Source organism: Ursus arctos, unplaced genomic scaffold, assembly GCF_023065955.2.
Source record: "Ursus arctos isolate Adak ecotype North America unplaced genomic scaffold, UrsArc2.0 scaffold_3, whole genome shotgun sequence".
NCBI classification, from domain to species: Eukaryota; Metazoa; Chordata; class Mammalia; order Carnivora; family Ursidae; genus Ursus; species Ursus arctos.
Window position 1 is genome coordinate 20786238 of NW_026622985.1, and position 23909 is coordinate 20810146.

The 23909-nt window shown below is 36.3% G+C and overlaps 1 protein-coding gene and 1 long non-coding RNA gene across 8 annotated transcripts in view; both read left to right on the forward strand.

Moving 5' to 3' along the window:
- The window catches only part of PHTF2 (putative homeodomain transcription factor 2), a 115690-nt gene extending 101055 nt beyond the window's left edge, over positions 1-14635 (forward strand). For all 6 annotated transcript variants that reach the window (XM_026504395.4, XM_044385971.3, XM_057304510.1 and 3 more), the window contains 7 exons: positions 170-442; positions 655-786; positions 3570-3656; positions 8302-8457; positions 9362-9457; positions 11244-11369; positions 12223-14635. In XM_026504395.4, the coding sequence (XP_026360180.1) occupies positions 170-442; positions 655-786; positions 3570-3656; positions 8302-8457; positions 9362-9457; positions 11244-11369; positions 12223-12243 (891 nt within the window). In that variant the 3' untranslated portion in view covers positions 12244-14635. The remainder of the gene's footprint in view (positions 1-169; positions 443-654; positions 787-3569; positions 3657-8301; positions 8458-9361; positions 9458-11243; positions 11370-12222) is intronic.
- A 25-nt stretch (positions 14636-14660) lies between these two features.
- The window catches only part of LOC123001314 (uncharacterized), a 62772-nt gene continuing 53523 nt past the window's right edge, over positions 14661-23909 (forward strand). Inside the window, exons 1-2 of one of the 2 annotated variants that reach the window (XR_008956460.1) lie at positions 14661-15044; positions 15695-15865. This is a non-coding gene — a long non-coding RNA (uncharacterized LOC123001314). The remainder of the gene's footprint in view (positions 15045-15694; positions 15866-23909) is intronic. The other variant, XR_008956461.1, reaches the window with a different exon arrangement.

Sequence of the window (23909 nt, forward strand, 5' to 3'; positions counted from 1 at the left end):
TTTGAGTAAATTTAAATTTCATTATTCATATATTAAAACTCATATAGTCTAACAAAATGTTTCATATTGCTATAAATAAAATAATGCTTAATAGGAATTCATTTTACTGTTGATAAAATTTGTGTACTTTTTTTTTTTTTTTATTTTTCCTCTCTCCCTTTCTCTAAAGGTGAACAGCCATATACCAGGAATAGGATACCAGATTTTTGGAAACGCAATCTCTCTAATCCTGGGTTTAACTCCATTTGTTTTCCGACTCTCCCAAGCTACAGACTTGGAACAACTCACAGCACATTCTGCTTCAGAACTTTATGTGATTGCATTTGGTTCAAATGAAGATGTCATAGTTCTTTCTATGGTTATAATAAGTTTTGTGGTTCGTGTGTCTCTTGTGTGGATTTTCTTTTTTTTGCTCTGTGTAGCAGAAAGAACTTATAAACAGGTGGGTATAATATAGAATTCTGAATAGAGAATATCTTATCCTTTTCATAATATTTAAAGAATTCCTGAAGTATTTTAGTATTTCATTAAATCATTTTGACCTGCTAATTATTTTCCTGTTTTGTTTTTGTAGTACTTAAAACATATTTTGTCAATTTTTGCTTTTCTGTGGTAATCTACTTGAAAATTAATCCTTATCCTAATCTTTTTTAGCGATTACTTTTTGCAAAACTCTTTGGACACTTAACATCGGCAAGGAGGGCTCGAAAATCTGAGGTTCCTCATTTCCGGTTGAAGAAAGTACAGAATATAAAAATGTGGCTCTCTCTCCGATCCTATCTTAAGGTAGAATGACAATGATAAAAGTACTCTTAACATGCTAACTCCCTCTGAGAGTGTCAGTCTTTTTGTCAATATGGATGTACAGTCACTTGTGTACTAACGAGGTGCTGTGTGGCCATACTTAGTGTTCTTTTCAATCCAGATGCAGAAATCCAGAATCAGGGTTTAACTAGTTCTTTAGAGTAAAATAGCTGAGATTTAAAAGGCTTAAATACATTTTAGGTAGGTTATTCAAGATCCGATTATCCTAAATACGTATTTTTTAATTTTTTTTTTTTTTAAGATTTTATTTATTTATTCGACAGAGAGACAGCCAGCGAGAGAGGGAACACAAGCAGGGGGAGTGGGAGAGGAAGAAGCAGGCTCCTAGCGGAGGAGCCTGATGTGGGGCTCGATCCCAGAACGCTGGGATCACGCCCTGAGCCGAAGGCAGACGCTTAACCGCTGTGCCACCCAGGCGCCCCTTTAAATTTATTTTTTAATCGAGGCATAGTTGACAAACAATGTTAACTAGTTTCGGGTGTACAACATAGTGATTCACCTTCTCTCTCTGTTATGCTATTCTTACCACCAAGTGTAACTACTATCAGCACCATACAGCACTATTAGAATACCATTGACTATATTCCCTAACCTCTGCCATTTATTCCTGTGACTTATTCATTCCATGACTGGAAGCTGTACCTCCCACTCCCCTTCACCCATTTTGCCCGTTCTCTCACCCCCCATCCCTCTGGCAACCATCAGTTGGTTCTTTGTATTTATAGGTATGATTCTGCTTTTTGTTTGCTTATCCATATGTTTTGTTTTTTAGGTTTGACATTTATCTTTTTTTCATAAATCTCACCAACTTCTACTCATTAAAAAGCTTAAAGATTTTGTTTCTACCTAGAATGGTTATCAGAAACCAGCAGAGGGAGCCCACTGCTTAAAAAAAGAATTAAAAAAAACTAATCAGTGAGTAGCCTCACTGAAGTGGCCTCTTACTATTTAAAAATATTAGCTTGCAATTCTAAGCCATTCTTTTCATGCTGTTCTTTTCCTTTAATCTTTTTAAATAACCTTCCTAATTATGGAAGTAAGATATAAAAACTCAGGAGGGAAGTGGGAAACATCTAAATTAGGTTTAGGAAAGCACTTCTTCTGAGGATTATTTCTTTGCTGCATTAAGACACAATGATTTTCATTATTCATGGAGTAATCAGGTCTTAAATAAAGTTGGCCCGAAGACCAGAAACCCTCTGATATACCTAGATCTTTATTTTTTCAAAGTAACAATGAAAGAAGTAAAAAAAGTTTGCACTATTTGTCTACCCTTCTATTTTAAAAATTCATTATTCTGTTCATTGATTTAGCGTGTTAGTTTCCATTGGGAAATGCTAAAGATTAGCCTGGTTATTTTTGCTCACTGTGACTTTTCTGTTTTATGGAGGAATGAATATGATCTTTGTTATGTAGCTTAGTAAGAAGCCACCTGTAATTCCTCCTCATTATCAACCCTAAGTAGGTGTTGCATTCTTTTGTACCTTGTTTGTTTTATTCAATAAGCATTTATTTAATGTTAACCATGTAATATCCACTACTGATGACATAAAAGTCCTTACCTTTAGGAGCTTACATTTCAGTGAGGGAAACATGTTGCCCTAGACCTAGGAATTATCCTTGGTATTTACTTCCCTTTCCCATTTCCGACATCCAGCTTATTACCATTTCGTGCCCTTTCTACTTCCAAAATGTTTCTTGGGTCCATTTACTTCTGTGTTTCCGTATCCACCACCCTAATTGAAACCGTCCATCTGCTTTGGGCCACTGTAGTTGCCTGTTTAACTGGCCTCCCGACATTCAGGTTCCCCTCCTTCCAATACATTCCTCAGTCTGCCACGAGCGATCTTTTCAAAATGTGGATTTCATCATATAATTCTTAAAACTTTTTAGAGGTTCTCCACTGTTCTTAGGCTGAAGAATAAAATCTGAACAGGGCCTAGAATGCCCTCCGTGACCTAGCTTTTGAGGTAGCCTCTCTTGTTTCATTTTGAAACACTTTCCTTTCTCCATTCCAGCCACACTAGACTGCTTCAGTTCCGTGAATGCAATATTATTTTTCCTGTTTTGTGCTCTAGCACTTGCCCTTCCTTCTGCCAGGAACACCGCCATGTGCCATCATGCCCTCACATCTTATTTTGGCATAAATATCACTTTATTAGGGAGATCTTCCCAGGACATCTTCCCAACTTGTAATTGAGAGGAGTGTGAACCAGGGTAGATCTCCCTAAGGAAGTGATATTTACACCAAATTCCCTACCAGTTTTCTCAAAGCATCCTTTACCTTTCCTTTAATGGCACTCATTACAGCTGATCACATAGATCTGTGGCTGTAAGCTTGATGTTGGCTCCCTGCTGGTTCCCGTGAAGTTAGGGACCATGTCTGTTTTGTTCTCTGCTGTATTTCCAGTACCTAACACAGGGCCTCATTCTGAGCAGGTGCTCAAGAAACATTTGTTGAATAAATGATTAGTGTTTGACAAAATATTTGGAATGAAATGAAATGAAAAATGTGAAAGTTATGCCAAGAATTCTGTGCTATGTATTCACCATCTTCACTGTATTGCAAATCCTCAGGAAATAGTAACACTTTGTAATTAAAATTCATCTGACAAATTAGGTATATTTTCAACATTGTAAGCTATGATCAACCTGCAGGGATGGATCAACACTGTAATTGAAAGCATGGAATTAGCTGCTAATTAGTAAGTATATTTAAAAGTGTTTTCCCTTTTTTTCCCCAGCGTCGAGGTCCTCAGCGATCAGTTGATGTAATAGTTTCATCTGCTTTCTTGTTGACTATATCAGTTGTGTTTATCTGTTGTGCCCAGGTGAGTTGACTTGTTCCAATGTGTAAAAATTAGATAATCACATCTATATTATTTAGCTCCAGAAGGCTTTCTAATAATAAACAACCAAAGTAATAATACTTATAAACCTAGTTATACAAGTTTTAAAATTGACTTTTTGCAGTTCATTTTTTTTTCAGTAGAATGAATAAGTGTCTTATCTGTGTCATGAACAGTGGCTAGCATAGTCTCAGATCTGTTGATTGAATACATAGTAATTAGTTTTTATCCACCATTCGCTTGGTTATCTTTATTTCCCAAACAAACTTATGAGTGACTAGAATTATGAGATTGTTTCAGACTGTTTTTCATGAATCTCTGCTTTGTTCACATTTGGTATTAATTCTTTCATTTTATATCTGGATCGTCACTCTGACTTGACTGCCTCAGGCTCTGAAAAAGAACTCTCATTGTCCAAGATTAGTCAAGAAGCACAAAAATATCTCAGGATATTCTAGGTTATAAAATTAAACTTCCATTTCAATATGACCTATTAGATTACCTGAAAATTCTTATGCTTTAAAACACTATATAATGCTGGGGGGAGAAAAAGAAAAACCCAGCTTTTTAATATACATATGTAAGCTTTTTTATACACATATTACATACATATCTGAGTTTATAAGACAGTAAGGGACCAAAAATGGAGATAAAATTAAAAAACAGAGCAATTAAGTATATGTGTTAATGCAATGGCAGCCCTCAGATAAAATGATGTACATTGTCAGTCTTAGTATCCTAGAGACTTAAGATTTTATGTCCACAGAGGACAGAAGATGAGGCCTCACAGCCCACGGAATGGGAGAATATATTTGCAAATGACACTACAGATAAAGGACTGGTATCCAAGATCTACAAAGAACTTCTCAAACTCAATACACGAGAAACAAATAAACAAATCAAAAAATGGGCAGAAGATATGAACAGACACTTTTCCAATGAAGACATACAAATGGCTAACAGACACATGAAAAAATGTTCAAAATCATTAGCCATCAAGGAAATTCAAATCAAAACCACACTGAGATACCACCTTACGCCAGTTAGAATGGCAAAAATAGACAAGGCAAGAAACAACAATTGTTGGAGAGGATGTGGAGAAAGGGGATCCCTCCTACATTGTTGGTGGGAATGCAAGTTGGTACAGCCACTCTGGAAAACCGTGTGGAGGTCCCTTAAAAAGTTAAAAATTGAGCTACCCTATGATCCAGCCATTGCACTACTGGGTGTTTACCCCAAAGATACAGACGTAGTGAAGAGAAGGGCCATATGCACCCCAATGTTCATAGCAGCAATGTCCACAATAGCTAAATCGTGGAAGGAGCCGAGATGTCCTGCAACAGATGACTGGATTAAGAAGTTGTGGTCCATATATACAATGGAATATTACTCAGCAATCAGAAAGAATGAGTTCTCAACATTTGCTACAACATGGACGGCACTGGAGGAGATAATGCTTAGTGAAATAAGTCAAGCAGAGAAAGACAACTATCATATGATTTCTCTCATCTATGGAACATAAGAACTAGAATGATCAGTAGGGGAAGAAAGGGATAAAGAAAGGGGGGGTAATCAGAAGGGGGAATGAAACATGAGAGACTATGGACTATGAGAAACAAACTGAGGGCTACAGAGGGGAGGGGGGTGGGGGAATGGGATAGACCGGTGATGGGTAGTAAGGAGGGCACATATTGCATGGTGCACTGGGTGTTATACACAACTAATGAATCATCGAGCCTTACATTGAAAACCGGGGATGTACTGTATGGTGACTAACATAATATAATAAAAAATCATTATTAATAAAAAAAAAAAAAAAAAAAAAAAAAAAAAAAAAAAAGAAGATGAGGCCTCAGCCTGAGTACCTCCTTATACATGCTACCCCTTACAGGACTACATTCTCCATGAAAAGGTAGAATAAGAAAAACAGCCTGCTCACCAGCACAGGAGGACAGGAAGAAAGCTCATCTGACTCTGCCTGGACTGACAAGAATGGGGAGGATAAGTCTCTCCTCTAAGAATATACGACTGTAGTCGTCCCTTATTATAGGTTCAGGGTTTAAAGTGTACATTACAGATCTTGTCCCATAACCTCCATGTCAAGAAGTTAATATGAAAAGTATTCCTAGGTTCCTGGATACCTGGATACTTGGCAGAAGCAAAACCAAGATTGTTCTTAGGCGAATGTGACTTCAACCTAGGCCTCCTAGGATTTCCACAGATGAAGCCCCTTCAGATTTCAAAACACTGTGAAGAGACAGTCCATCAAGAGTGACTTAGCAGACCAACAAACAGCAGGATTAGATCTCTAGCTACCTCAGATGATAGACTGATCAGAGAGGAACTATGAGATAAAGACATAGATAACACTATGGAAAAACAGATTTGGAAAAGAACTGACAGTACTTCAGAGAAATGAAAAATACAGTTATTGACATTTAAAACACAATAAACGATAAATAGCAGATTGAAGACTGCTAAAAATAGTGAATAGAAGCTGGAAGAAGTTACCCAGATTATAGGACAGAGATAAAGAGATGGAAATGTGAAAAGGAGATGAGACAGATAGGAGATCCAACAAATATCCAGTAGGAATTCCAGATGGAAAGGAGAAGGAGAGCAATATTTGGAGAGATAATGGCTAAGAGTTTTTCTGTATTGATGAAAGACATTAATTTCAGATTTCGGAAGCACAACAAGAATGAGAAGGAGCAATAAAAGTAAATCCACACTTAGGCACATTGTGGAGAAACTGCAGAACACCAAAAACAAAGAGAAAAATCATAAAAGCAACCAAGAGGAAGAGACTGATTTCTGTACTCACAATTCCTTATTGCAGCTCAGCATTTTCTTCCGGAGTACATGCTATAGTAGTTCTGACTCTTAGGAACATAAAACCTTTCTACGCCTATCAACAAAGACACATGGAACATAATAACTGAAAGGTTTCGAATGTAGGATAGAAAAAGCTACTGCAGCCAAATACTAGCCAAAAGAAAGCTGGTGAGTTCACATTAATGTTAGATGCAATAGGCTTAGTCTAAATATAAGGGATAAAGGGAACCTTGACAAAAATTAAAAGAATAATTCATCAGGAAGATCTCATAATTCCCACCTTGCATGCATGTAATCATACAACTTCAAATATATGTATAGACAGCCAAAATCAATAGCACTAAGGTGAGAAATTGTGAGAAAAAACCTCATTGGGAGGTCTCAACACATTTCTTTCAGTAACTGATTAAATAGACCAAAAAAATATAATGAAGATATGTATGTAAACGACAGTTAAAATTTTGTTCTAAAATCAGAGAATACATATTCTTCTCAGGCACAAAGACAGTTTATAAACTTTCCCATGTACTTGTACACAAAGTAATTCTCAGCTCAGACCATACAGGCCACTTGATCTAACTAATGCAGTTACAGTAGGAAACAATGACAGCAGCAAGAAAACTCATGCATTTGGAAATTTTAAAACTATAACAAATGTTTAAAAAGAAAAAAGCACAGTATATTTAACCATAAGCTACTGGCACAGTTGAGAAGTTTTTTTTTTTTTTTTTAAATGCTTCGTTCAACAATTTTGTACAAATGCATAATTTATTAAAACTGACTCAAAACGTAATTGAAAATCTGAGGAGACCTGTAACTATAGAACGGTATTGATTCAGTAGTTTAAAAATTTGCCACCAACAAAAATCCTTTAGACCCATGTGGTTTTACAGTTGAATTTTGCCAATTATTCAAATAGCTAATTCTATTTTTTAAATTTATTTATATGAGAGAGAGAGAGCACAAGCAGGGGGAGGGACAAAGGGAAAGGGAGAAGCATACTCCCTCTGAGCAGGGAGCCCAGTGTGGGACTTGATCCCATGACCCTGAGATCATGACCTGAGCCGAAGGCAGATGCTTAACTGACTGAGCCACCTGTGTGCCCCTAAACAGCTAATTCTAATCCTACACAAAACACCTAGAGAACAGGAAAAAAAGGGAATATTCCCCAACTCATTTTAGGTGACTAATATCTTGATACCAGTTGATCGGAGACATAGTATGAAAATGGAAAACTATGAACTAATTTTCCTTGTTAACTTCAATGCAAAATACTAGCGAGATAAAGCCAACAACTTAATAACAATAAGTATGCCATGACTAGTATAGTGTATCCCTTGAATGCAAAGATTTTCAACTTGGAAAATCCCTGAATTTGGTTTGAGCTCCTTTAGTTGATTTAAAGGAGAAAACATCTGATCATCTCAACAGATGCAGAAAACAAATCGGTGAATTTCAGTGGAGATTCATAATACTCAAAGGTACTGTTCTTAATCTGATAAAGTATATCTTTCAAAAATTAGAGCAAACATTGTTTATATGATATTTATTACCTTCGGGGTATTTACTTTAGGAATAAAACTGTTACCCTCTCTACCACTTCTGGTCATGAGTTTTGATTATATTACATGTTTTGTGTATTTGAAATATTCCGTAATAAATGTGGAATGTTTTTAAAATGCCCTACTACATTCATGATCCACTTGTATGAAATAAATTATTATTTCCTTTTAAAAAGAAATTGTTTGAATCACATTGCTGCTTCCTGTTGCCTTTTTTCATACACTTCTAGTTGCTTCATGTGCATGAGATCTTCCTTGATTGTCACTACAATTGGGAGCTGGTAATCTGGTGCATCTCGTTAACACTTTTTCTCCTAAGATTTGTTACTCTTGGATCAGAAACAAGTAAAAAATATAGCAATACCTCAATATTACTTACTGAACAGGTGAGAATGCATGTTTATTCTGTCATAAGTTAATGTCTATAATCTACATATTAAACTAAAATTTTTTTCATTTACTTCAGGTTTTTTAGGAACCTGTTGTTAGTTTGCATTTGTGTTGCAAAGCAAAACTTGAAATTTGATAGAACACAAGCCTCATCTCCAGTGTTCCTGCCTTGATGCAGATTTCAAACCTAATCTGTTTTTCTGTTTCACTTTTATTTGACAAGAAGGAAGTGCTATGAATAGACATGATGAATTTTAAACCATTAGTGGAATATATTTGCTTTGCAGTGTAGCAGAGCCATATTTGAATAAGTATCAATTTTTATTCAATAGGAGGAGTAAAACATAATAATTTTGATGGTTAACTTTATTTTGTATGAATTTGTTTAATATTTTCCTTACCATTTCATAGGAATTATTACAAGAAACTTACAGCCAATGAAAACTTCTTTAGTATTTTTGTCAGGGATAATTTGATTTTAAAAAAATAAGTAACCCTGTCACAGGAGCTCAACTAAAGGGAAACGGGAGAGGAACAAACAAACCGTTTAATTGATTTACTTTACCCTAGTTCTTCCTTACTCTTTAGGTTGCTTTGGCTCTGGGACTAAAGTGTTTCACCTATTATTAAATAATGACATCCAGTTTGCCTTTCTTGTGTCAGCTTGCATTATATTTGAAAAGTTTAAATAAGTCCTTATTTTCTTATTATAAAATAACATGTTTATTGTGGGAAATTTGGACTATACAGTAAAGTATGAAGGGGAATATTAATGTCATCTGTAATCTCAATAACCAGACCACCACCATTAATATTTCAGTGACTATCAGTTACTTTTAAAAATGAGTATTTGTTGTAATTTTAAGTATTTTTAACTATTTATTCCTTTTTTATAAAAAGATAAACCTCTACTTGAAAATGGAGAAGAAACCTAACAAAAAAGAGGAACTGACACTAGTGAATAATGTTTTAAAGCTGGCTACTAAACTGCTAAAGGTAAAAATAAAACTGAAAATGGATATAATGTAGAATATGCTGTTCTGATATTATATCTGAGTCTTCTGTTTGCAGATCCTACCTTGTGTTTGGTTTTTATGATTATCCACAATGTTTCCAAATTATATTTGAACACATTTATGCCATGTACATTTTACTTACTGTAAAATTAAAGTAATCCAAATCATTTTAAACTTTTATAACTTTTTTTTTTAAGATTTTATTTATTTATTTGACAGAGAGAGACAGCCAGTGAGAGAGGGAACACAAGCAGGGGGAGTGGGAGAGGAAGAAGCAGGCTCATAGTGGAGGAGCCCGATGTGGGGCTCGATCCCAGAGCACCGGGATCACGCCCTGAGCCGAAGGCAGACGCTTAACGACTGCACCACCCAGGCGCCCCCTAAGAGTTGTTTTTTAAGTGTTTAAAGAATGGTACAAAATTAGTTGTGTCTCAGTGTTACAATTATTTCTTCAGTCCATTAAAAAGTCTTAATGGGATATAGTGCCTCACAATATACATTAGGTATCGACAAGGCTCTGAAGAGGTGGGTGGGCTTGTCTGGTGCACATGTAGGCAGTATACTAAAGTACAAAGCACAACACTGTGGTCCTTTTTGATCACACACAGTCATACACAGTCTTCTACTCAGAAACCGGGGACTTAATATCAATTGTTCCCTCTCTCTTTCCCTCTTCACTGCCAAGAAATTCTGAGGCCCATTGATTCAACCTCTCAAATAGCTTCCAGTACATCCCGCTTCCCTGTCAGTACTGCCCTAAGTCAGACCCTCATTCTCTCCCTTGAGCTCTGGTCCATTGAATCCTCAAGGCCTTCCTGCTTCTAGTCTGCCAGCTCTCCAGCCCGTCCTCTACGTGGCTTCCCCTCTGCTGGTGATCTTCCTCACCTGCACTTCTCATACACTTCTCCCCTAATTAAATTCCACTGGTGCCAGTCTGTCAGTACAATCCGCACAAAGAATGACCCTTACCTCAGTAGCCAGTTTTATAAATTTGAAGGCTTTCTTTCCTTGCGCTTGGGCTCTAAAATGCTGAGCAGCCTGTAGTGAGTCAAAGGTGCCATGTTCTCATGTGTCTCACAGAATGCCTGTTATCTCCTCCCACGAAGTTTTAGGAGCACCTTCCTCTAGGGCCGGAACCTTTTATACACACCTCTTCTATGGGAGGCTCACAGTTGAATTGTTTATTTGCATGTCTATTAGATTATAAGGTCCTTCAGCACAGGGACTGAATCCTAATTTCCCAGAGCCTAACACAGGGCCCGCCATATAACGTTAAATCTGAGAATCAATAAATCAGAGAATATTAAATCTTTGAATCAGTTTTTATATTCGAAAAGTAATTATCTCAAAGGGGAGTTTTATGTATGTATTAATACTGGCAGAAAATTTGGCTGATTTTCTAATTTTTTCCAAAAAGATACTGTTCTCTTCCATTTTCTGTTCTTATCTTAGAAAATGTTTTCAAACCCCTTGGTAGCTACTAGACCAGTACATTACTAGTCATTCATTTGAGACGGAAATTAGAGTTACAGAGTTAGGTTATAGAGTTCTTTTAATGAAAATCACTTCTAGAAAAAAAAAAAACACAACAAAGTGTATTTACTTCTTTCAAGTTTAATCAAGTTTATCCTTTCTAAAAGTACCCATAATTTGTAACTGTTTTTTGAAAGTGTTTTTGAAAATTCTCATTGTATTTTGTCCTGAATTAGTTTAACTGATAATTTTCGTAATGAGTTTCCGGGCTTATGGGTTTTTTCTTCTGCTAGGAATTGGACAGTCCCTTTAGATTATATGGGCTTACGATGAATCCACTGCTTTATAACATCACCCAGGTTGTCATCCTGTCAGCTGTCTCTGGTGTTATCAGTGACTTGCTTGGATTTAATTTAAAGGTAAGACCTTCCCGGTATTTTTTTATTTCTTAGTGCTCTGTTACATTTTGTGACATTTATTTTACCCCATCACTCTTTTGAGATCTCCTGTGTGCAGTGATGAAGTCATTTTGATAATGCTGTATGCAAGAGAATGAATAATATTCTTGATTTATAATGCTGATGAACTCCTAATTTGGAACAGTGTTCATACAAATAAGACTCTTTTGTAGAATAAGTAAAGGGATTTATTTTTACTTACATAATCTGAATCTGATTTAGGTGATAAAAAGGAAAAGAAGAGCCTGCTTTTTTTAGCCAAAAGTGGTATTATTTATTATATAGCAGTACATACATCCTCCAACATATGCACGGCTCTTAGCAAATAAGTTGTAGATTATTCATATTAAACCAGTAGTGTCTATATATTGCTACTTCCCATTAAAAGAAAGCAGAGGAGGGGCGCCCGAGTGGCTCAGTCGTTAAGCGTCTGCCTTCGGCTCAGGGCATGATCCCGGAGTTCTGGGATCGAGCCCCACGTCAGGCTCTTCCGCTGGGAGCCTGCTTCTTTCTCTCCCACTCCCCCTGCTTGTGTTCCCTCTCTCGCTGGCTTTCTCTCTCTCTCTCTGTCAAATAAATAAATAAAATCTTAAAAAAAAAAAAAAAAAAAAGAAAGAAAGCAGGGGAAATCTGATTTTCACTTTTTTATTTCAAGGTGAATTCTTAAAAACACAGAGATAAAGGAGTTTAAAAAAGTAGAACCTACCCTTGTTTGTGAATGAAATTTAGATAAAAACATTACGTGGTATAATTTAGTAAGTTACTGTATTAAAACTGACTCTAATGGTTACTACTTCTGTTATTTTCTCACTAGCTGTGGAAGATTAAATCATGACAATTCAGAGAAAAGAAGATGTAGCCTCTTTTCCAGAATAACAGTACCAACTAAGCTGCCTGAAAGCAGTCACTGACTCTTTGCTTCAGGAGTCTCAGCTGGGAAATCGAAGTGTTTACATCAGACTGTCTTGTGCAATTCTTATATTTATTTTACTTGTTCACTGTTTTTTACATTTCTTTTAGTCTTTATATTTTATTTTTAGCATTGATGTACTTAGTTGTTGCAAGGGTGATAAAACTGATATCCAGATACTTGAGATCCTGGTAATTGTTCATAAATAATTGACAAAATAACAAATCGTGAGACTAGAAGCCATTGCTAAGCACTGTTCTCCATCAATGCCGTGAACTTGCCTTACTTGAGGAAAACGTCTTTAACTTTGGAATATCGCATTGGACTCAGCTAAACACAGAAAGTATCCTCTTTGGTAAATCAAGATCCAGTCAGGGTTTTTTTTGAATTATTTTGGAACAATGCCAGGATCTACACTGATTAAGCTGCAGTTACGCACCCTTCAGTATTAATATATATGGTATTACATAACAGGTCAACAAGTGCTCTTTGATGATAAAACTCTTAATAGAGCAATAATTGTAAATGGTTACCATACTGTAAGATATTTTGATAAAAATTAACTAGTAATAATGGTATTTATTTGAAACACTGGGCTGTTTGCACAGCTCCAACTGTGCATGCTCAAAATGTGCACTTTTTAAAATTGTTACTTTTAAATGTGTATCTTTATATGGGATATGTTATAGTGTACTAGGGCATGATATGGTATCCTTTTGAGTGAGGTATACACTCATCTCACAAGTGAAGTGCCTATTGATATTACTAAAGTACATTATGTTTACTGAAGTAAAATAATTTTTCCCCATGGTACACTATAGTGTATACACACTCAAATGAACAACTTAAGAATAAGGTTAAGAATCAATAAAATATTCCTCTGATTGCTAGTTATAAAACTATATCCAGATTTTCAGAAAAGAGCTTCACTTTGCAAATTCTGTCCTCTAAACTTAACCTGGTGCACCCCCCCACCCCCAATTTTATAAGGGCTATTTTAGATGCTTTTAACCTGGAAAGTTACCTGCTCCCCCCGACCACACACACATGCAATTTGCCAAGTGTCCAAATGAGAACTTACCATGTTGGCATGTTAGGTAAATAGGGCGAATATGATGGTATCTTACATTGGGCCTTGATTTTAAGTTGTTACATTTGTACAATCAAGAATATATTAGGAATTACATAAAACATGAAATGTTTTTGCAATTTTTTTTTTAAAACTGAGTATCTAGTTTCTAAAACAACGAATTTATTTGAAACAGTATAGAATTTTCTTGGTGCAAGGTGTATCATGTTGAATATCCTCACGTTTTTTACCATGTTTTAGGGAATTTAAAATAATTAATTGTAAATGATTTATTTGATTGGTGCAGTTTTAATCCCCAAATCATAATCTTAAGATCAGGAATGTGTGGAGAACAGAGCCATGTCACAATATCACTTTGCTCTTACCATTCCTTTTGGTCAGCCTCAATTCAGCCTCATTGTGTAGTGTATTTTCTTTGTGTAGAAAACGACAAAAGCAATTTGTTTTATTTGCCTTTGTTCTCATATGTTTAATAATGACCAAAGTGCATTCTGAGTTTTTTCAAGGAATGTATTACTGGAGCTTTAAGAACATACTTATTTTCTCATGTGGAAAATTAGGCTTTGTTTGATATGTTTCTTCTTCCTCTATTGTCTAATGTTGAGGTGGTTTTTAGGAATTATATTTTATAAACTTTTTCAGAATAAGGTACATACCTATACAGAACTTAACATTTTGCACAGAATATATCAAATATATTTTGAGAAAAAAAGTACAGCATGAGTTCTGTTAGGAATAAAAGATAAAACTATTGTATCTCACACAAAAAAAAACTTATTTCAGAATGGAAATATTTTTGAGAAAGGTAGCTGAGTATACTGATTTAGGAAAATGCTTGTTTTGGATTGAAGTTCATTTTAACTTAGAGTTGGGAGTTGATTTGTTGAGTACAGTATACCTCTCAACAACCTATAAATAATATGAATTATGTCACTAATGTGGGCAGCAGTAGAATACCAAAAGGAAAAAGTTGTCATTTTAAGCAATTTCAAAACATTAATGGAACTGTTTTCAGAGCAGAAAAATTGACATTTGCTGCCTTTAAGAATACCATGAATGTAAGAAATTGAAAGAAATTGTAACATATCACATATTATAGAAAAGGCAGTTCAAAGATAGAATTGTGGCAGATGTTGTGTGTTAACTGTTGTTTCTTTGCCACATGTGTTGTATTTGAAAGTTTGAACAGCAAGTTTAAAATAAAATATTCTATGCTGACAGTGTTAAGCTGGAGGTGTTTTCTGTTTTTTTTTTTTTTTTTTTTTTTTTTTTTTTTTTTTTTCCGTTTTCAATCCATATACATTTCTATGGAAATTTTGTATTTACTATAGCATGAACTTTAGTTATAACTCTCAGATTTAAGGGGAATGGAAATAAGTTTTTTAAAACTCCCTGACATTTAAGATTTTGTTATTATTCTTAACACAAAAGAATAATAATACATACGCAGGTCTTTCATCATCAAAATGCTATCATATCATTAATTTTTTTTTGCTTGTTTGTTTGTATTTAAATACAGAAAACTGGCTGTGGCCTGGGATATTAAAACTCATTGTCAGAAGGATAGTGGTATTTTTAATCAAACAATTTTGCCACATGAGTTCAGCATGAGAGATCATGGCCAAAAATAAGATGGGTAAGCATTCTAATATTTCTATTACCTAATTGATACAAGTGTTCATAGGATTTTAATAAATCAGGGACTATTAATTCAAATTCACTTTTAAACTTACCTTAAGCTTAGAATTGGCTCTTTTACTGAATCTCCTTTCAGGCTGCAAAATAGAGCACATGACTGGCACCTCCTTGAATTGCTATATCTCTTAGAACACTAATTCTCAATCTTTTTTCTGCCAAGCCTATACAAAGGATATCACAAATGCTTATCAGTAACACTGGCTCCCCACAAAGCTTACCTCCTGGGATGAGACTGTGGATCGAGGAGGCAGTATATTTTCAAAAAGATATTCCCCAAAGGATTTGGAAAATTGGCCTCACCTGTCAGTCCTCATCACCTTGAGAATTATTGCCTTAAGATCAGGAATTCCATGAGATTTTAACTGTATTCCTAGCATATAAAATGGTGCCTGATACATAGAAGAGTCTCAGTCTATTTACTGAATGAATGAATGACCTGAGTCAAACAGGACTTTAGACACCACCTAGTCTAAAGTTCTTGTTTTACCAGATTAAAAAACAGACCACAAAAGAGGTTAAGAAGCTTGCCCAAGGTTGCCCTAGTTAGTTGATGATAGTACCCACACTCTCTTTTATTCTCTTTGAAAGTATATTCTGTAGAGACAGGAAGATGGCGGAGTAGGAGGACCCTAGGCTCGCCTCATCCCATGAATACAACTAGATAACTATCAAATCATCCTAAGTACCCCAGAAACTGACCTGAAGACCGGCAGAACAAACTCCACAACTGAAGGTAGAGAAGAAGCCACATTGAAGAAGGTAGGAAGTGCGGAGACAAGGTTTAGGGGAGAAACAGATCCTGGCTGTTGTGGAGGGGAGGTAACTGGTTGCACAGAAGGGAGAGAGAGAGAGGATCTCACAGGGGAGTGCACAAAGAGAACATTTCCCCATAGCCATTGGTTTGGAAAGTGAGAGGAGCAGAATTTTGTGAGTTCTTGTAACCAGTGAGGCTTAAAGCTTGGAGTTTATAATTTTTTTTTTTAATTTTTTAAAGATTTTATTTATTTATTTGACACAGAGAGAGAGCACAAGCAGGGGGACCAGAAAAGGGAGAAACAGCCTCCCTGCTGAGCAGGGAGCCTGATGTGGGGCTCAATTCCAAGACCCTGGGATCATGACCGGAGCTGAAAGCAGATGCTTAACTGACTGAACCACCCAGGCGCCTCAAGGCTGGAGTTTTAAAGGTCAGCAGGCTTGGCTGGAATACAGCCTAGAGAGCACTGTGCTGGAGAGAAGGTAGACAAACAACCTGGCGGGGCATAAAGCATGGAAACAGCGATCTGAAGAGCATGTGGAGCACCCAGTGGGGAGACTGTTTGTTCTTCTCAGAGCATGTCCCAGAGTGGCAGTCGTCATGGAGACACCTCTTTGGGAATAAAGGAGCTGGCCAGTGCCATTTCCCCTCCCCTGCCCCTCAGCATAAACATAGAGCTACCTGTGGAAAGCAGCACAGTGTGGCCACTGGCTGCCTAACTTTCTTGTGCTAAGCCCCATGCCCCTGCATTCTGGTGGAACTGTCCTTCTCAGTCACACTTACCTTCAGTCCCAGGTGGTGGGCCCCTCCCCCAGAAGACTAGCACAAACTCCTGCCCACACTACTTCTCCCAACCAGTGAGTTCTCCAGGGCCTCATTTCTTGTGGAGGTGATAACAGGTCTCATTTCACAAGCAGACCAGAGCACACCTAGTTAAAACTCACCACATTCTGGCCAAGGATCAAACACTGCCCACAGCAGGCAAGGAGAACCTCTGCAGACAACTAGCCTGAAGGATAGAGCAGCCAGAACACAATAGCAGAGAACACACAGCACACATTGGAGACACTCCTTGAAGTGTCAGGCCCTGGACATTAACCATGATCTCTTCTTCATGACACCATTACGTTCAGGAGCAGGAGACAACTGGGTTTCTTAACATACAGAAGCAGGTGGAGACTTAGACAAAGTGAGAAGACAGAAGAATTCATCCCAAGTGAAAGAACAATTTAAGGCCATGGCCAAAGATCTAAGTGAAAACAGATATACCTAATATGCCTGATGGAAAATTTAAAGCAATGATCATAAGGGTACTCGTTGGACTTGAGAAAAGAATGGAAGGCATCAACGAGACCCTTACCACAGAGATAAAAGTTAAAAAAAATCAGAGATGAAGAGTGCAATAAATGAGATTAGAAACATACCTGGTGTAATGAACAGTGGGTTGGAAGAAGGAGAGGAATGAATTAATGACCTAGAAGACAAAGTGATGGAAAGCAATGAAGCTGAACAAAAGAGAGAAAGAATTATGCAACATGAGAATATATTTAGGGAACTCAGTGAGTCCATCAAGCATAATAACATTTGTATTATAGGAGTCCCAGAAGAAGAAGAAGAGAGAAAAAGGAGCAGAAAATTTACTTGAAGAAATAATAGCTGAAAACTTCCCTAATCTGGGGAAGGAAAAAGGCATCCACATCCAGGAGGCACAGAGAATTCCCACCAAAATCAACAAAAGCAGGCCCACACCAAGACATATTGTAATTAAATTTGCAAACTATAGTGATAAAAAAAATCTTAAAAGCAGCAAAAGAAGTTAGTAACTTACAAGGGAGAACCCATAAAGATAGCAGGAGATTATTCAACAGAAATTTAGCAAGCCAGAAGGGAATGGCATAATATATTCAAAATGCTGAATGGGAAAAGTCTGCAGCCAAGAATACTCTATCCAGTAAGGCTGTCATTCAGAATGGAAGGAGAAATAGAGTTTCCCAGACAAACAAAAACTAAAGGAGTTCATGACTACTAAACCAGCCCTGCAAGAAATAGTAAAGGGGATTCTTCGAGTGGATAGACCAAAAATGACAGTATAAAGGTAGGGAACACAAAAATAGTAAAAATATTTCTGTAAAAATCAGTCAGGAACTCACACACACACAAAGAGGATATAAAATGTAATAACATACACCTAAAACATGGGGAGGAGAGGAGAAAAGAATGGGTTCAAACTTAAATGACCATCAACTTAATATAGACTATTATATGAAAAAAAGGTTACATATAAACCTAGTGGTAACCATATATGAAAACCCACTAACAAACGTGCAAAGAATAAAGAGAAAGAAATCCAAATATATCACTAAAGAAAACCAAAACATGAAAAAGAAAAAGACAAGAAAGGATCAGAGAAAATCTCCAGAAACAGCCACAAAACAAGTAATAAAATAGCAACAAATACATATCTATCAATAATTCCTTTGAATATAAATGGACAAGCACTCCAATCAAAAGACAGGTGTCAAAATGGATTTAAAAAAAAAAAAAGATATATATGCTGCCTACAAGAGACTCTTTAAATCTAAAGCCACCTGCAGATTAAAAGTGAGGGGATATAGGAGCACCTGGCTGGCTCAGTCAGAAGAACATGCGACTCTTGATCTTAGAGTCATGAATCAGAGCCCCACATTAGGTGTAGAGATTACTTAAATAAATAAAACTTAAAAAGGGGGGGATAAGGCCATCAAAAGGAATGAAATCTTGCCATTTACAATGACATAGGTGGAACTAGAATATATTATGCTAAGTGAAATAAATCAGGCAGAGAAAGACAAATGCCATATGATTTCACTCATATGTGGAATCTAAGAAACAAAACAGACGAACGTATAGGAAGGAGAGAAGAAAAAAGAGAGAGGGAACCAGACGTTAAGAGAACAAACTGAGGGTCAATGGAGGAATGTGGGTGGGGGATGGGCTAAATGGTTGATGAGTATTAAGGAGGGCACTTGTGGTAAGCACTGGGTGTTATATGCAAATGATGAATCACTAAATTCTCCTGAAATCAATACTACACTATGTTAACTAACTAGGATTTAAATAAAAATTTGGAAAAAAAGACAGACTTAATGCAAGATACTATAAAGCAATGAAATTGTGAAAGTTAGAGGTTATGCCTAAGTAACTATTTTTGAATTTTGGTTTTGAAACTTATGACTTTTTTTAAAGTTATTTATTTATTTATTTATTTATTAGAGAGTGAACAAGCAGGGCAAGTGGCAGGCAGAGAGAGAGGGAGAGGCAGGCTCCCCACTGGGCAGGGAGCCTGACTCGGGACTCGATCCCAGGACCCTGGGACCATGACCAAAGCCAAAGGCAGACACCCAACCAACAAGCCACCCAGGTGCCCAACTTATGACATTAATTCAGTAATTTTCTATTAGAAAAAAAAAGTGAAGGGATAGAGAAACATTTATCATACAAACAGATATCAAAAGAAACCCAGAGTAGCAATAGTTGTAGTTGTACCAAACTAGACTTTAAAACAAAGACTGTAGGGGTGCCTGAGTGGCTCAGTTGGTAAAGTGACTGCCTTCAGCTCAGGTCATGATCCTGGAGTCCCAGGACTGAGTCCAACATCAGGCTCCCTGCTCAGCAGGGAGTCTGCTTCTCCCTCTGACACTCCCCCGTCTCGTGCTTTCTCGCTCTCATCCTTTCTCTCTCAAATAAATAAAAATAAAATCTTAAAAAAAAAGTGTAACAAAAGACAAAGAAGGGCACTATATAATAATAAATGGGATAATCCAACAAGAAGATACAATGATTATAAATATTTATGCACCCAACATGGGAGCCCAAATACATTAAACAATTAATAACAAACATAAAGGAACAAATTGATAATTATACAGTAATAGTATAGGACTTTTAACATGCCACTTACAGCAATAGATAGATCATCCAAACAGAAAATCAACAAGGAAACAGAGGTTTTAAATGACACACTGGTACAGTTTAATCTAACAGATATGTTCAGAACGTTGCATCCTAAAACAGCAGAATACACATTCTTTTCAAGTACACATGGAACATTCTAGAAGTCAACCACAAGAAAAATCTGGAAAGATCACAAATGCATGGAAGTTAAATAACATGCTACTTAACAATGAATGGGTCAACCAGGGGGTAAAAGAAGAAATTAAAAAATACATGGAAACAAATGAAAATGAGAACACATTCCAAAATCTTTGGGATGTAGCAAAAGTGGTTCTAAGAGGGAAGTATATGGCAATCCAGGCCTGCCTCAAGAAGCAAAAAAAAAAATCTCAAATACACAACCTAACCTTACACCTAAAGGAGCTAGAAAAAGAACAACAAACAAAGAGTAAAGCCATCAGAAGAAGATTAGAGCAGAAATAAATGATACAGAATCTAAAAAAAACAATAGAACGATCAGTGAAACCAGGAGCTGACTCTTTGAAGGAATTAATAAAATTGTTAAACCTCTAGCCAGCCTTATACAAAAGAATAGGGAAAGGATCCAAATAAATAAAATCACAAATGAGAGAAGAGAAATAACAACCAAAGCCACAGAAATACAAAAGATTATAAGAGAATATTATGAAAGAAACTATATGCCAACAAATTGGACAATCTAGAGGAAATGGATTATTACTAGAAACATATAACCTATCAAAACTGAAATAGGAAGAAATAGAAAATTTGAATAGACTGATAACCAGAAAAGAAATTGAATCCATAATCGAAAAACTGCCAACAAACAAAAGCCCAGGACCAGACGGCTTCATAGGCAAATTCTACGAAACATTTAAAGAAGAGCTAATGCCTGTTCTTCTCAAACTATCCCAAAAAATACAAGAGGAAGGAAAACTTCCAAATCCATTCTATAAGACCAGCATTACCCTGATACCAAAACCACTAAAAAAGAGAACTACAGGCCAATATCTCTGAGGAACATAGATGTAAATATCCTCAACGAAATACTAGCAAACCAAGTCCAACAACACATGAAAAACGTCATTCACCACGGTCAAGTGGGATTTATTCCTGGGTTGCAGAGCAGGCCAGTATTTTCAAATCAATCAACATGATACATCACATTAATTAAAAAAAAAAAAAGGATAAGAACCATATGATTGGGGTGCCTGGGTGGCTCAGTAGGTTAAGTGTCTGACTCTTGGTTTCAGTTCAGGTCCTGATCTCAGGGTCCTGAGATTGAGCCCTGCATCGCTCCCTGTGCTCAGTGCGGAGTCTGCTTGTGCCTCTCCCTCTGCTTGCTTTCTCAAATAAATTTTAAAAAAAATCTTTAAAAAAAAACCCACATAATGATCATTTCAATAGATGGAGAAAAAACATTTGACAAAGTACAACATCCATTCATTAAAAAAAAAAAAAAAAACCCTCAACAAAATAGGTTTAGAGGGAAAATACAGCAACATAATAAAGGCCACCATATATGAAAAATGCACAGCTAACATCATCCTCAATGGGGAAAAACTGAGATCTTTCCCTCAGTGGTCAGGAACAAGACAAGGATGTCCGCTCTCACCACTTTTATTCAACGTAGTACTGGAAGTCCTAGCCACAGCAGACAATGAAAAGAAATACAAGGCATCCAAATTGGCAAGGAAGAAGTAAAACTTACACTATTTGAAGATGACATAATGCTATATATAGAAAGCCCAGAAGACTCCACCAAAAAACTGCTAGAACTGATTTACCAATCGAGTAAACCCGCAGGATACAAAATCAATGTACAGAAATCTGCATTTCTATATGCCAATAATGAAGCAGCAGAAAGAGTAAATAATCAATCCCATTTACAATTGCACCAAAAATAATAAGATACCTAGGAATAAACCTAACCAAAGAGGTGAAAGAGCTGTACTTTGAAAACTATAAAACATTGATGAAAGAAATTGAAGATGACACAAAGAAATAAAAGACATTCCATGCTCATAGATTGAAAGAATATTGTTAAAATGTCTATACTATATAAAAAAATGGACACATTTAATGCAATCTGTATCAAAATACCAATAGCATTTTTCACAGAGCTAGAACAAACAATCCTAAAATTTGTATGGAACTACAAAAGACCCCGAGTAGCCAAAACAGTATTAAAAAAGAAAAGCAAAATTATAGAGGCATCACAATTCTGGACCTCAAGTTATACTACAAAGCTGTGATCATCAAAACAGTATGGTGCTGGCACAAAAATAGGAAGATCAATGGAACAGAATAGAAAACCCAAAAATGAACCCACAATTATATGGTCAATTAATTTTCAAAAAGCAGGAAAGAATAGCCAATGGGAAAAAGACAGTATCTTCAACAAACGGTCTTGGGAAAAGGGGACAACAACATGGTAAAGAATGGAACTAGACCATTCTCATTCACCATACACAAACACAAAAATAAACTCAAAATGGATTAAAGACCTAAATGTGGGACCTGAAACCATGAAAAGTCCTTGAAGAAAGCACAGGCAGAAATTTCTCTGACATTGGCTGTAACAGCTTTTTCCTAGATAGGTTCCTTAGGCAAGGGAAACAAAAGCAAAAATAAACTATTGAGACTACATCAAAATAAAAAGCTTCTGCATGGTGATGGAAACAATCAACAAAACTAAAAGGCAACCTACTGAATGGGAGAGGGTATTTGTAAATGACATATCCGATAAAGGGTTAATATCCAAAATATATAAAGAACTTATAAAACTCAACGCCTCAAAAATGAATAATTCAGTTAATGGGCGAAAGACATAAATATACATTTCTCCAAAGAAGGCCAACAGACACATGAAACTATGCTCAATATCACTTATCAGGGAAATGCAGATCAAAACTACAATGAGATATCACCTCACATCTGTAAGAATGGCTAAAATCAACCACACAAGAAACAGTAGGTGTTGGCAAGAATGGGAAGAAAGGGGAACCCTCTTGCACTGTTGGTGGGAATGCAAACTGGTGCAGTCACTGTGGAGAACAGTATAGAGGTTTCTCAAAAAGTTAGAATTACAACTACCTTATGATCCTGCAATTGCACAACTAGGTATGTATCCAAAGAAGACAAAAATACTGATTCAAATGGACACATGCACCCTGATGTTTATAGCAGCATTATCTACAATAGCCAAATTATGGAAATAGCTCACATGTCTAGCAACTGATGAATGGATAACCAAGAAGTGGTATACATACACAATGGAATGTTACTCAGCCATAAAAAAGATTGAAATCTTGCCATTTGCAATGACATGGATAGAGCTGGAGAGTATTATGCTAAGCAAAATAAGTTAGAGAAAGACAAATACCATATGATTTCACTCATATGTGGAATTTAAGAAACAAAACAAATGAGCAAAGGTGAAAAAAAGAGAGGCTAACCAAGAAACAGACTCTTAACCAGAGAACAAACTGATGGTTATCAGAGGGGAGGGAGGTGGGGAGGATGAGCTGAATAGGTGATGGGGATTAAGGAGCACACTTGTGATGAGCACCGGGTGTTATATGAAATTGTTGAATCAGTATATTGTACACCTGAAATGAATATTACCCTGTATGTTAATGAATTAGAATTTAAATAAAAACTTAAAAATAAAATCAAGACTCCCCTGTTAAAAAAAGAAAGAAAAGAAAGTATATTTTGTAATAGTACCTCTGTACCTCTTGACTGATCAAAATACTTAATCATAGGAAAAATATTCTGGAGAGAGCAAAGATACTGATAAATTATCTATCCTTATTTGTAGTGAGGTCATATATAAGGTAATAGGCCTTGGCAGTAAGAAAAAATCAGAAGTCATTTGACATCTCCCTATTCAATTCTCAGCAGTGTGGTTTGTTGGAAAGTACATATGCTTTGGAGTCACACTTGTTTTACAATCTTGGGCAAATTCCTTAGCCACTTGGGAGTTTTGCTTTTCTCAGGTGTAAATTACTGATGGTGATATTAATACCTATCTTACGGGGTTATTAGGAGGATTAATGAGACAACATATGTAAAGCATCTAGCAGAGAACTGACA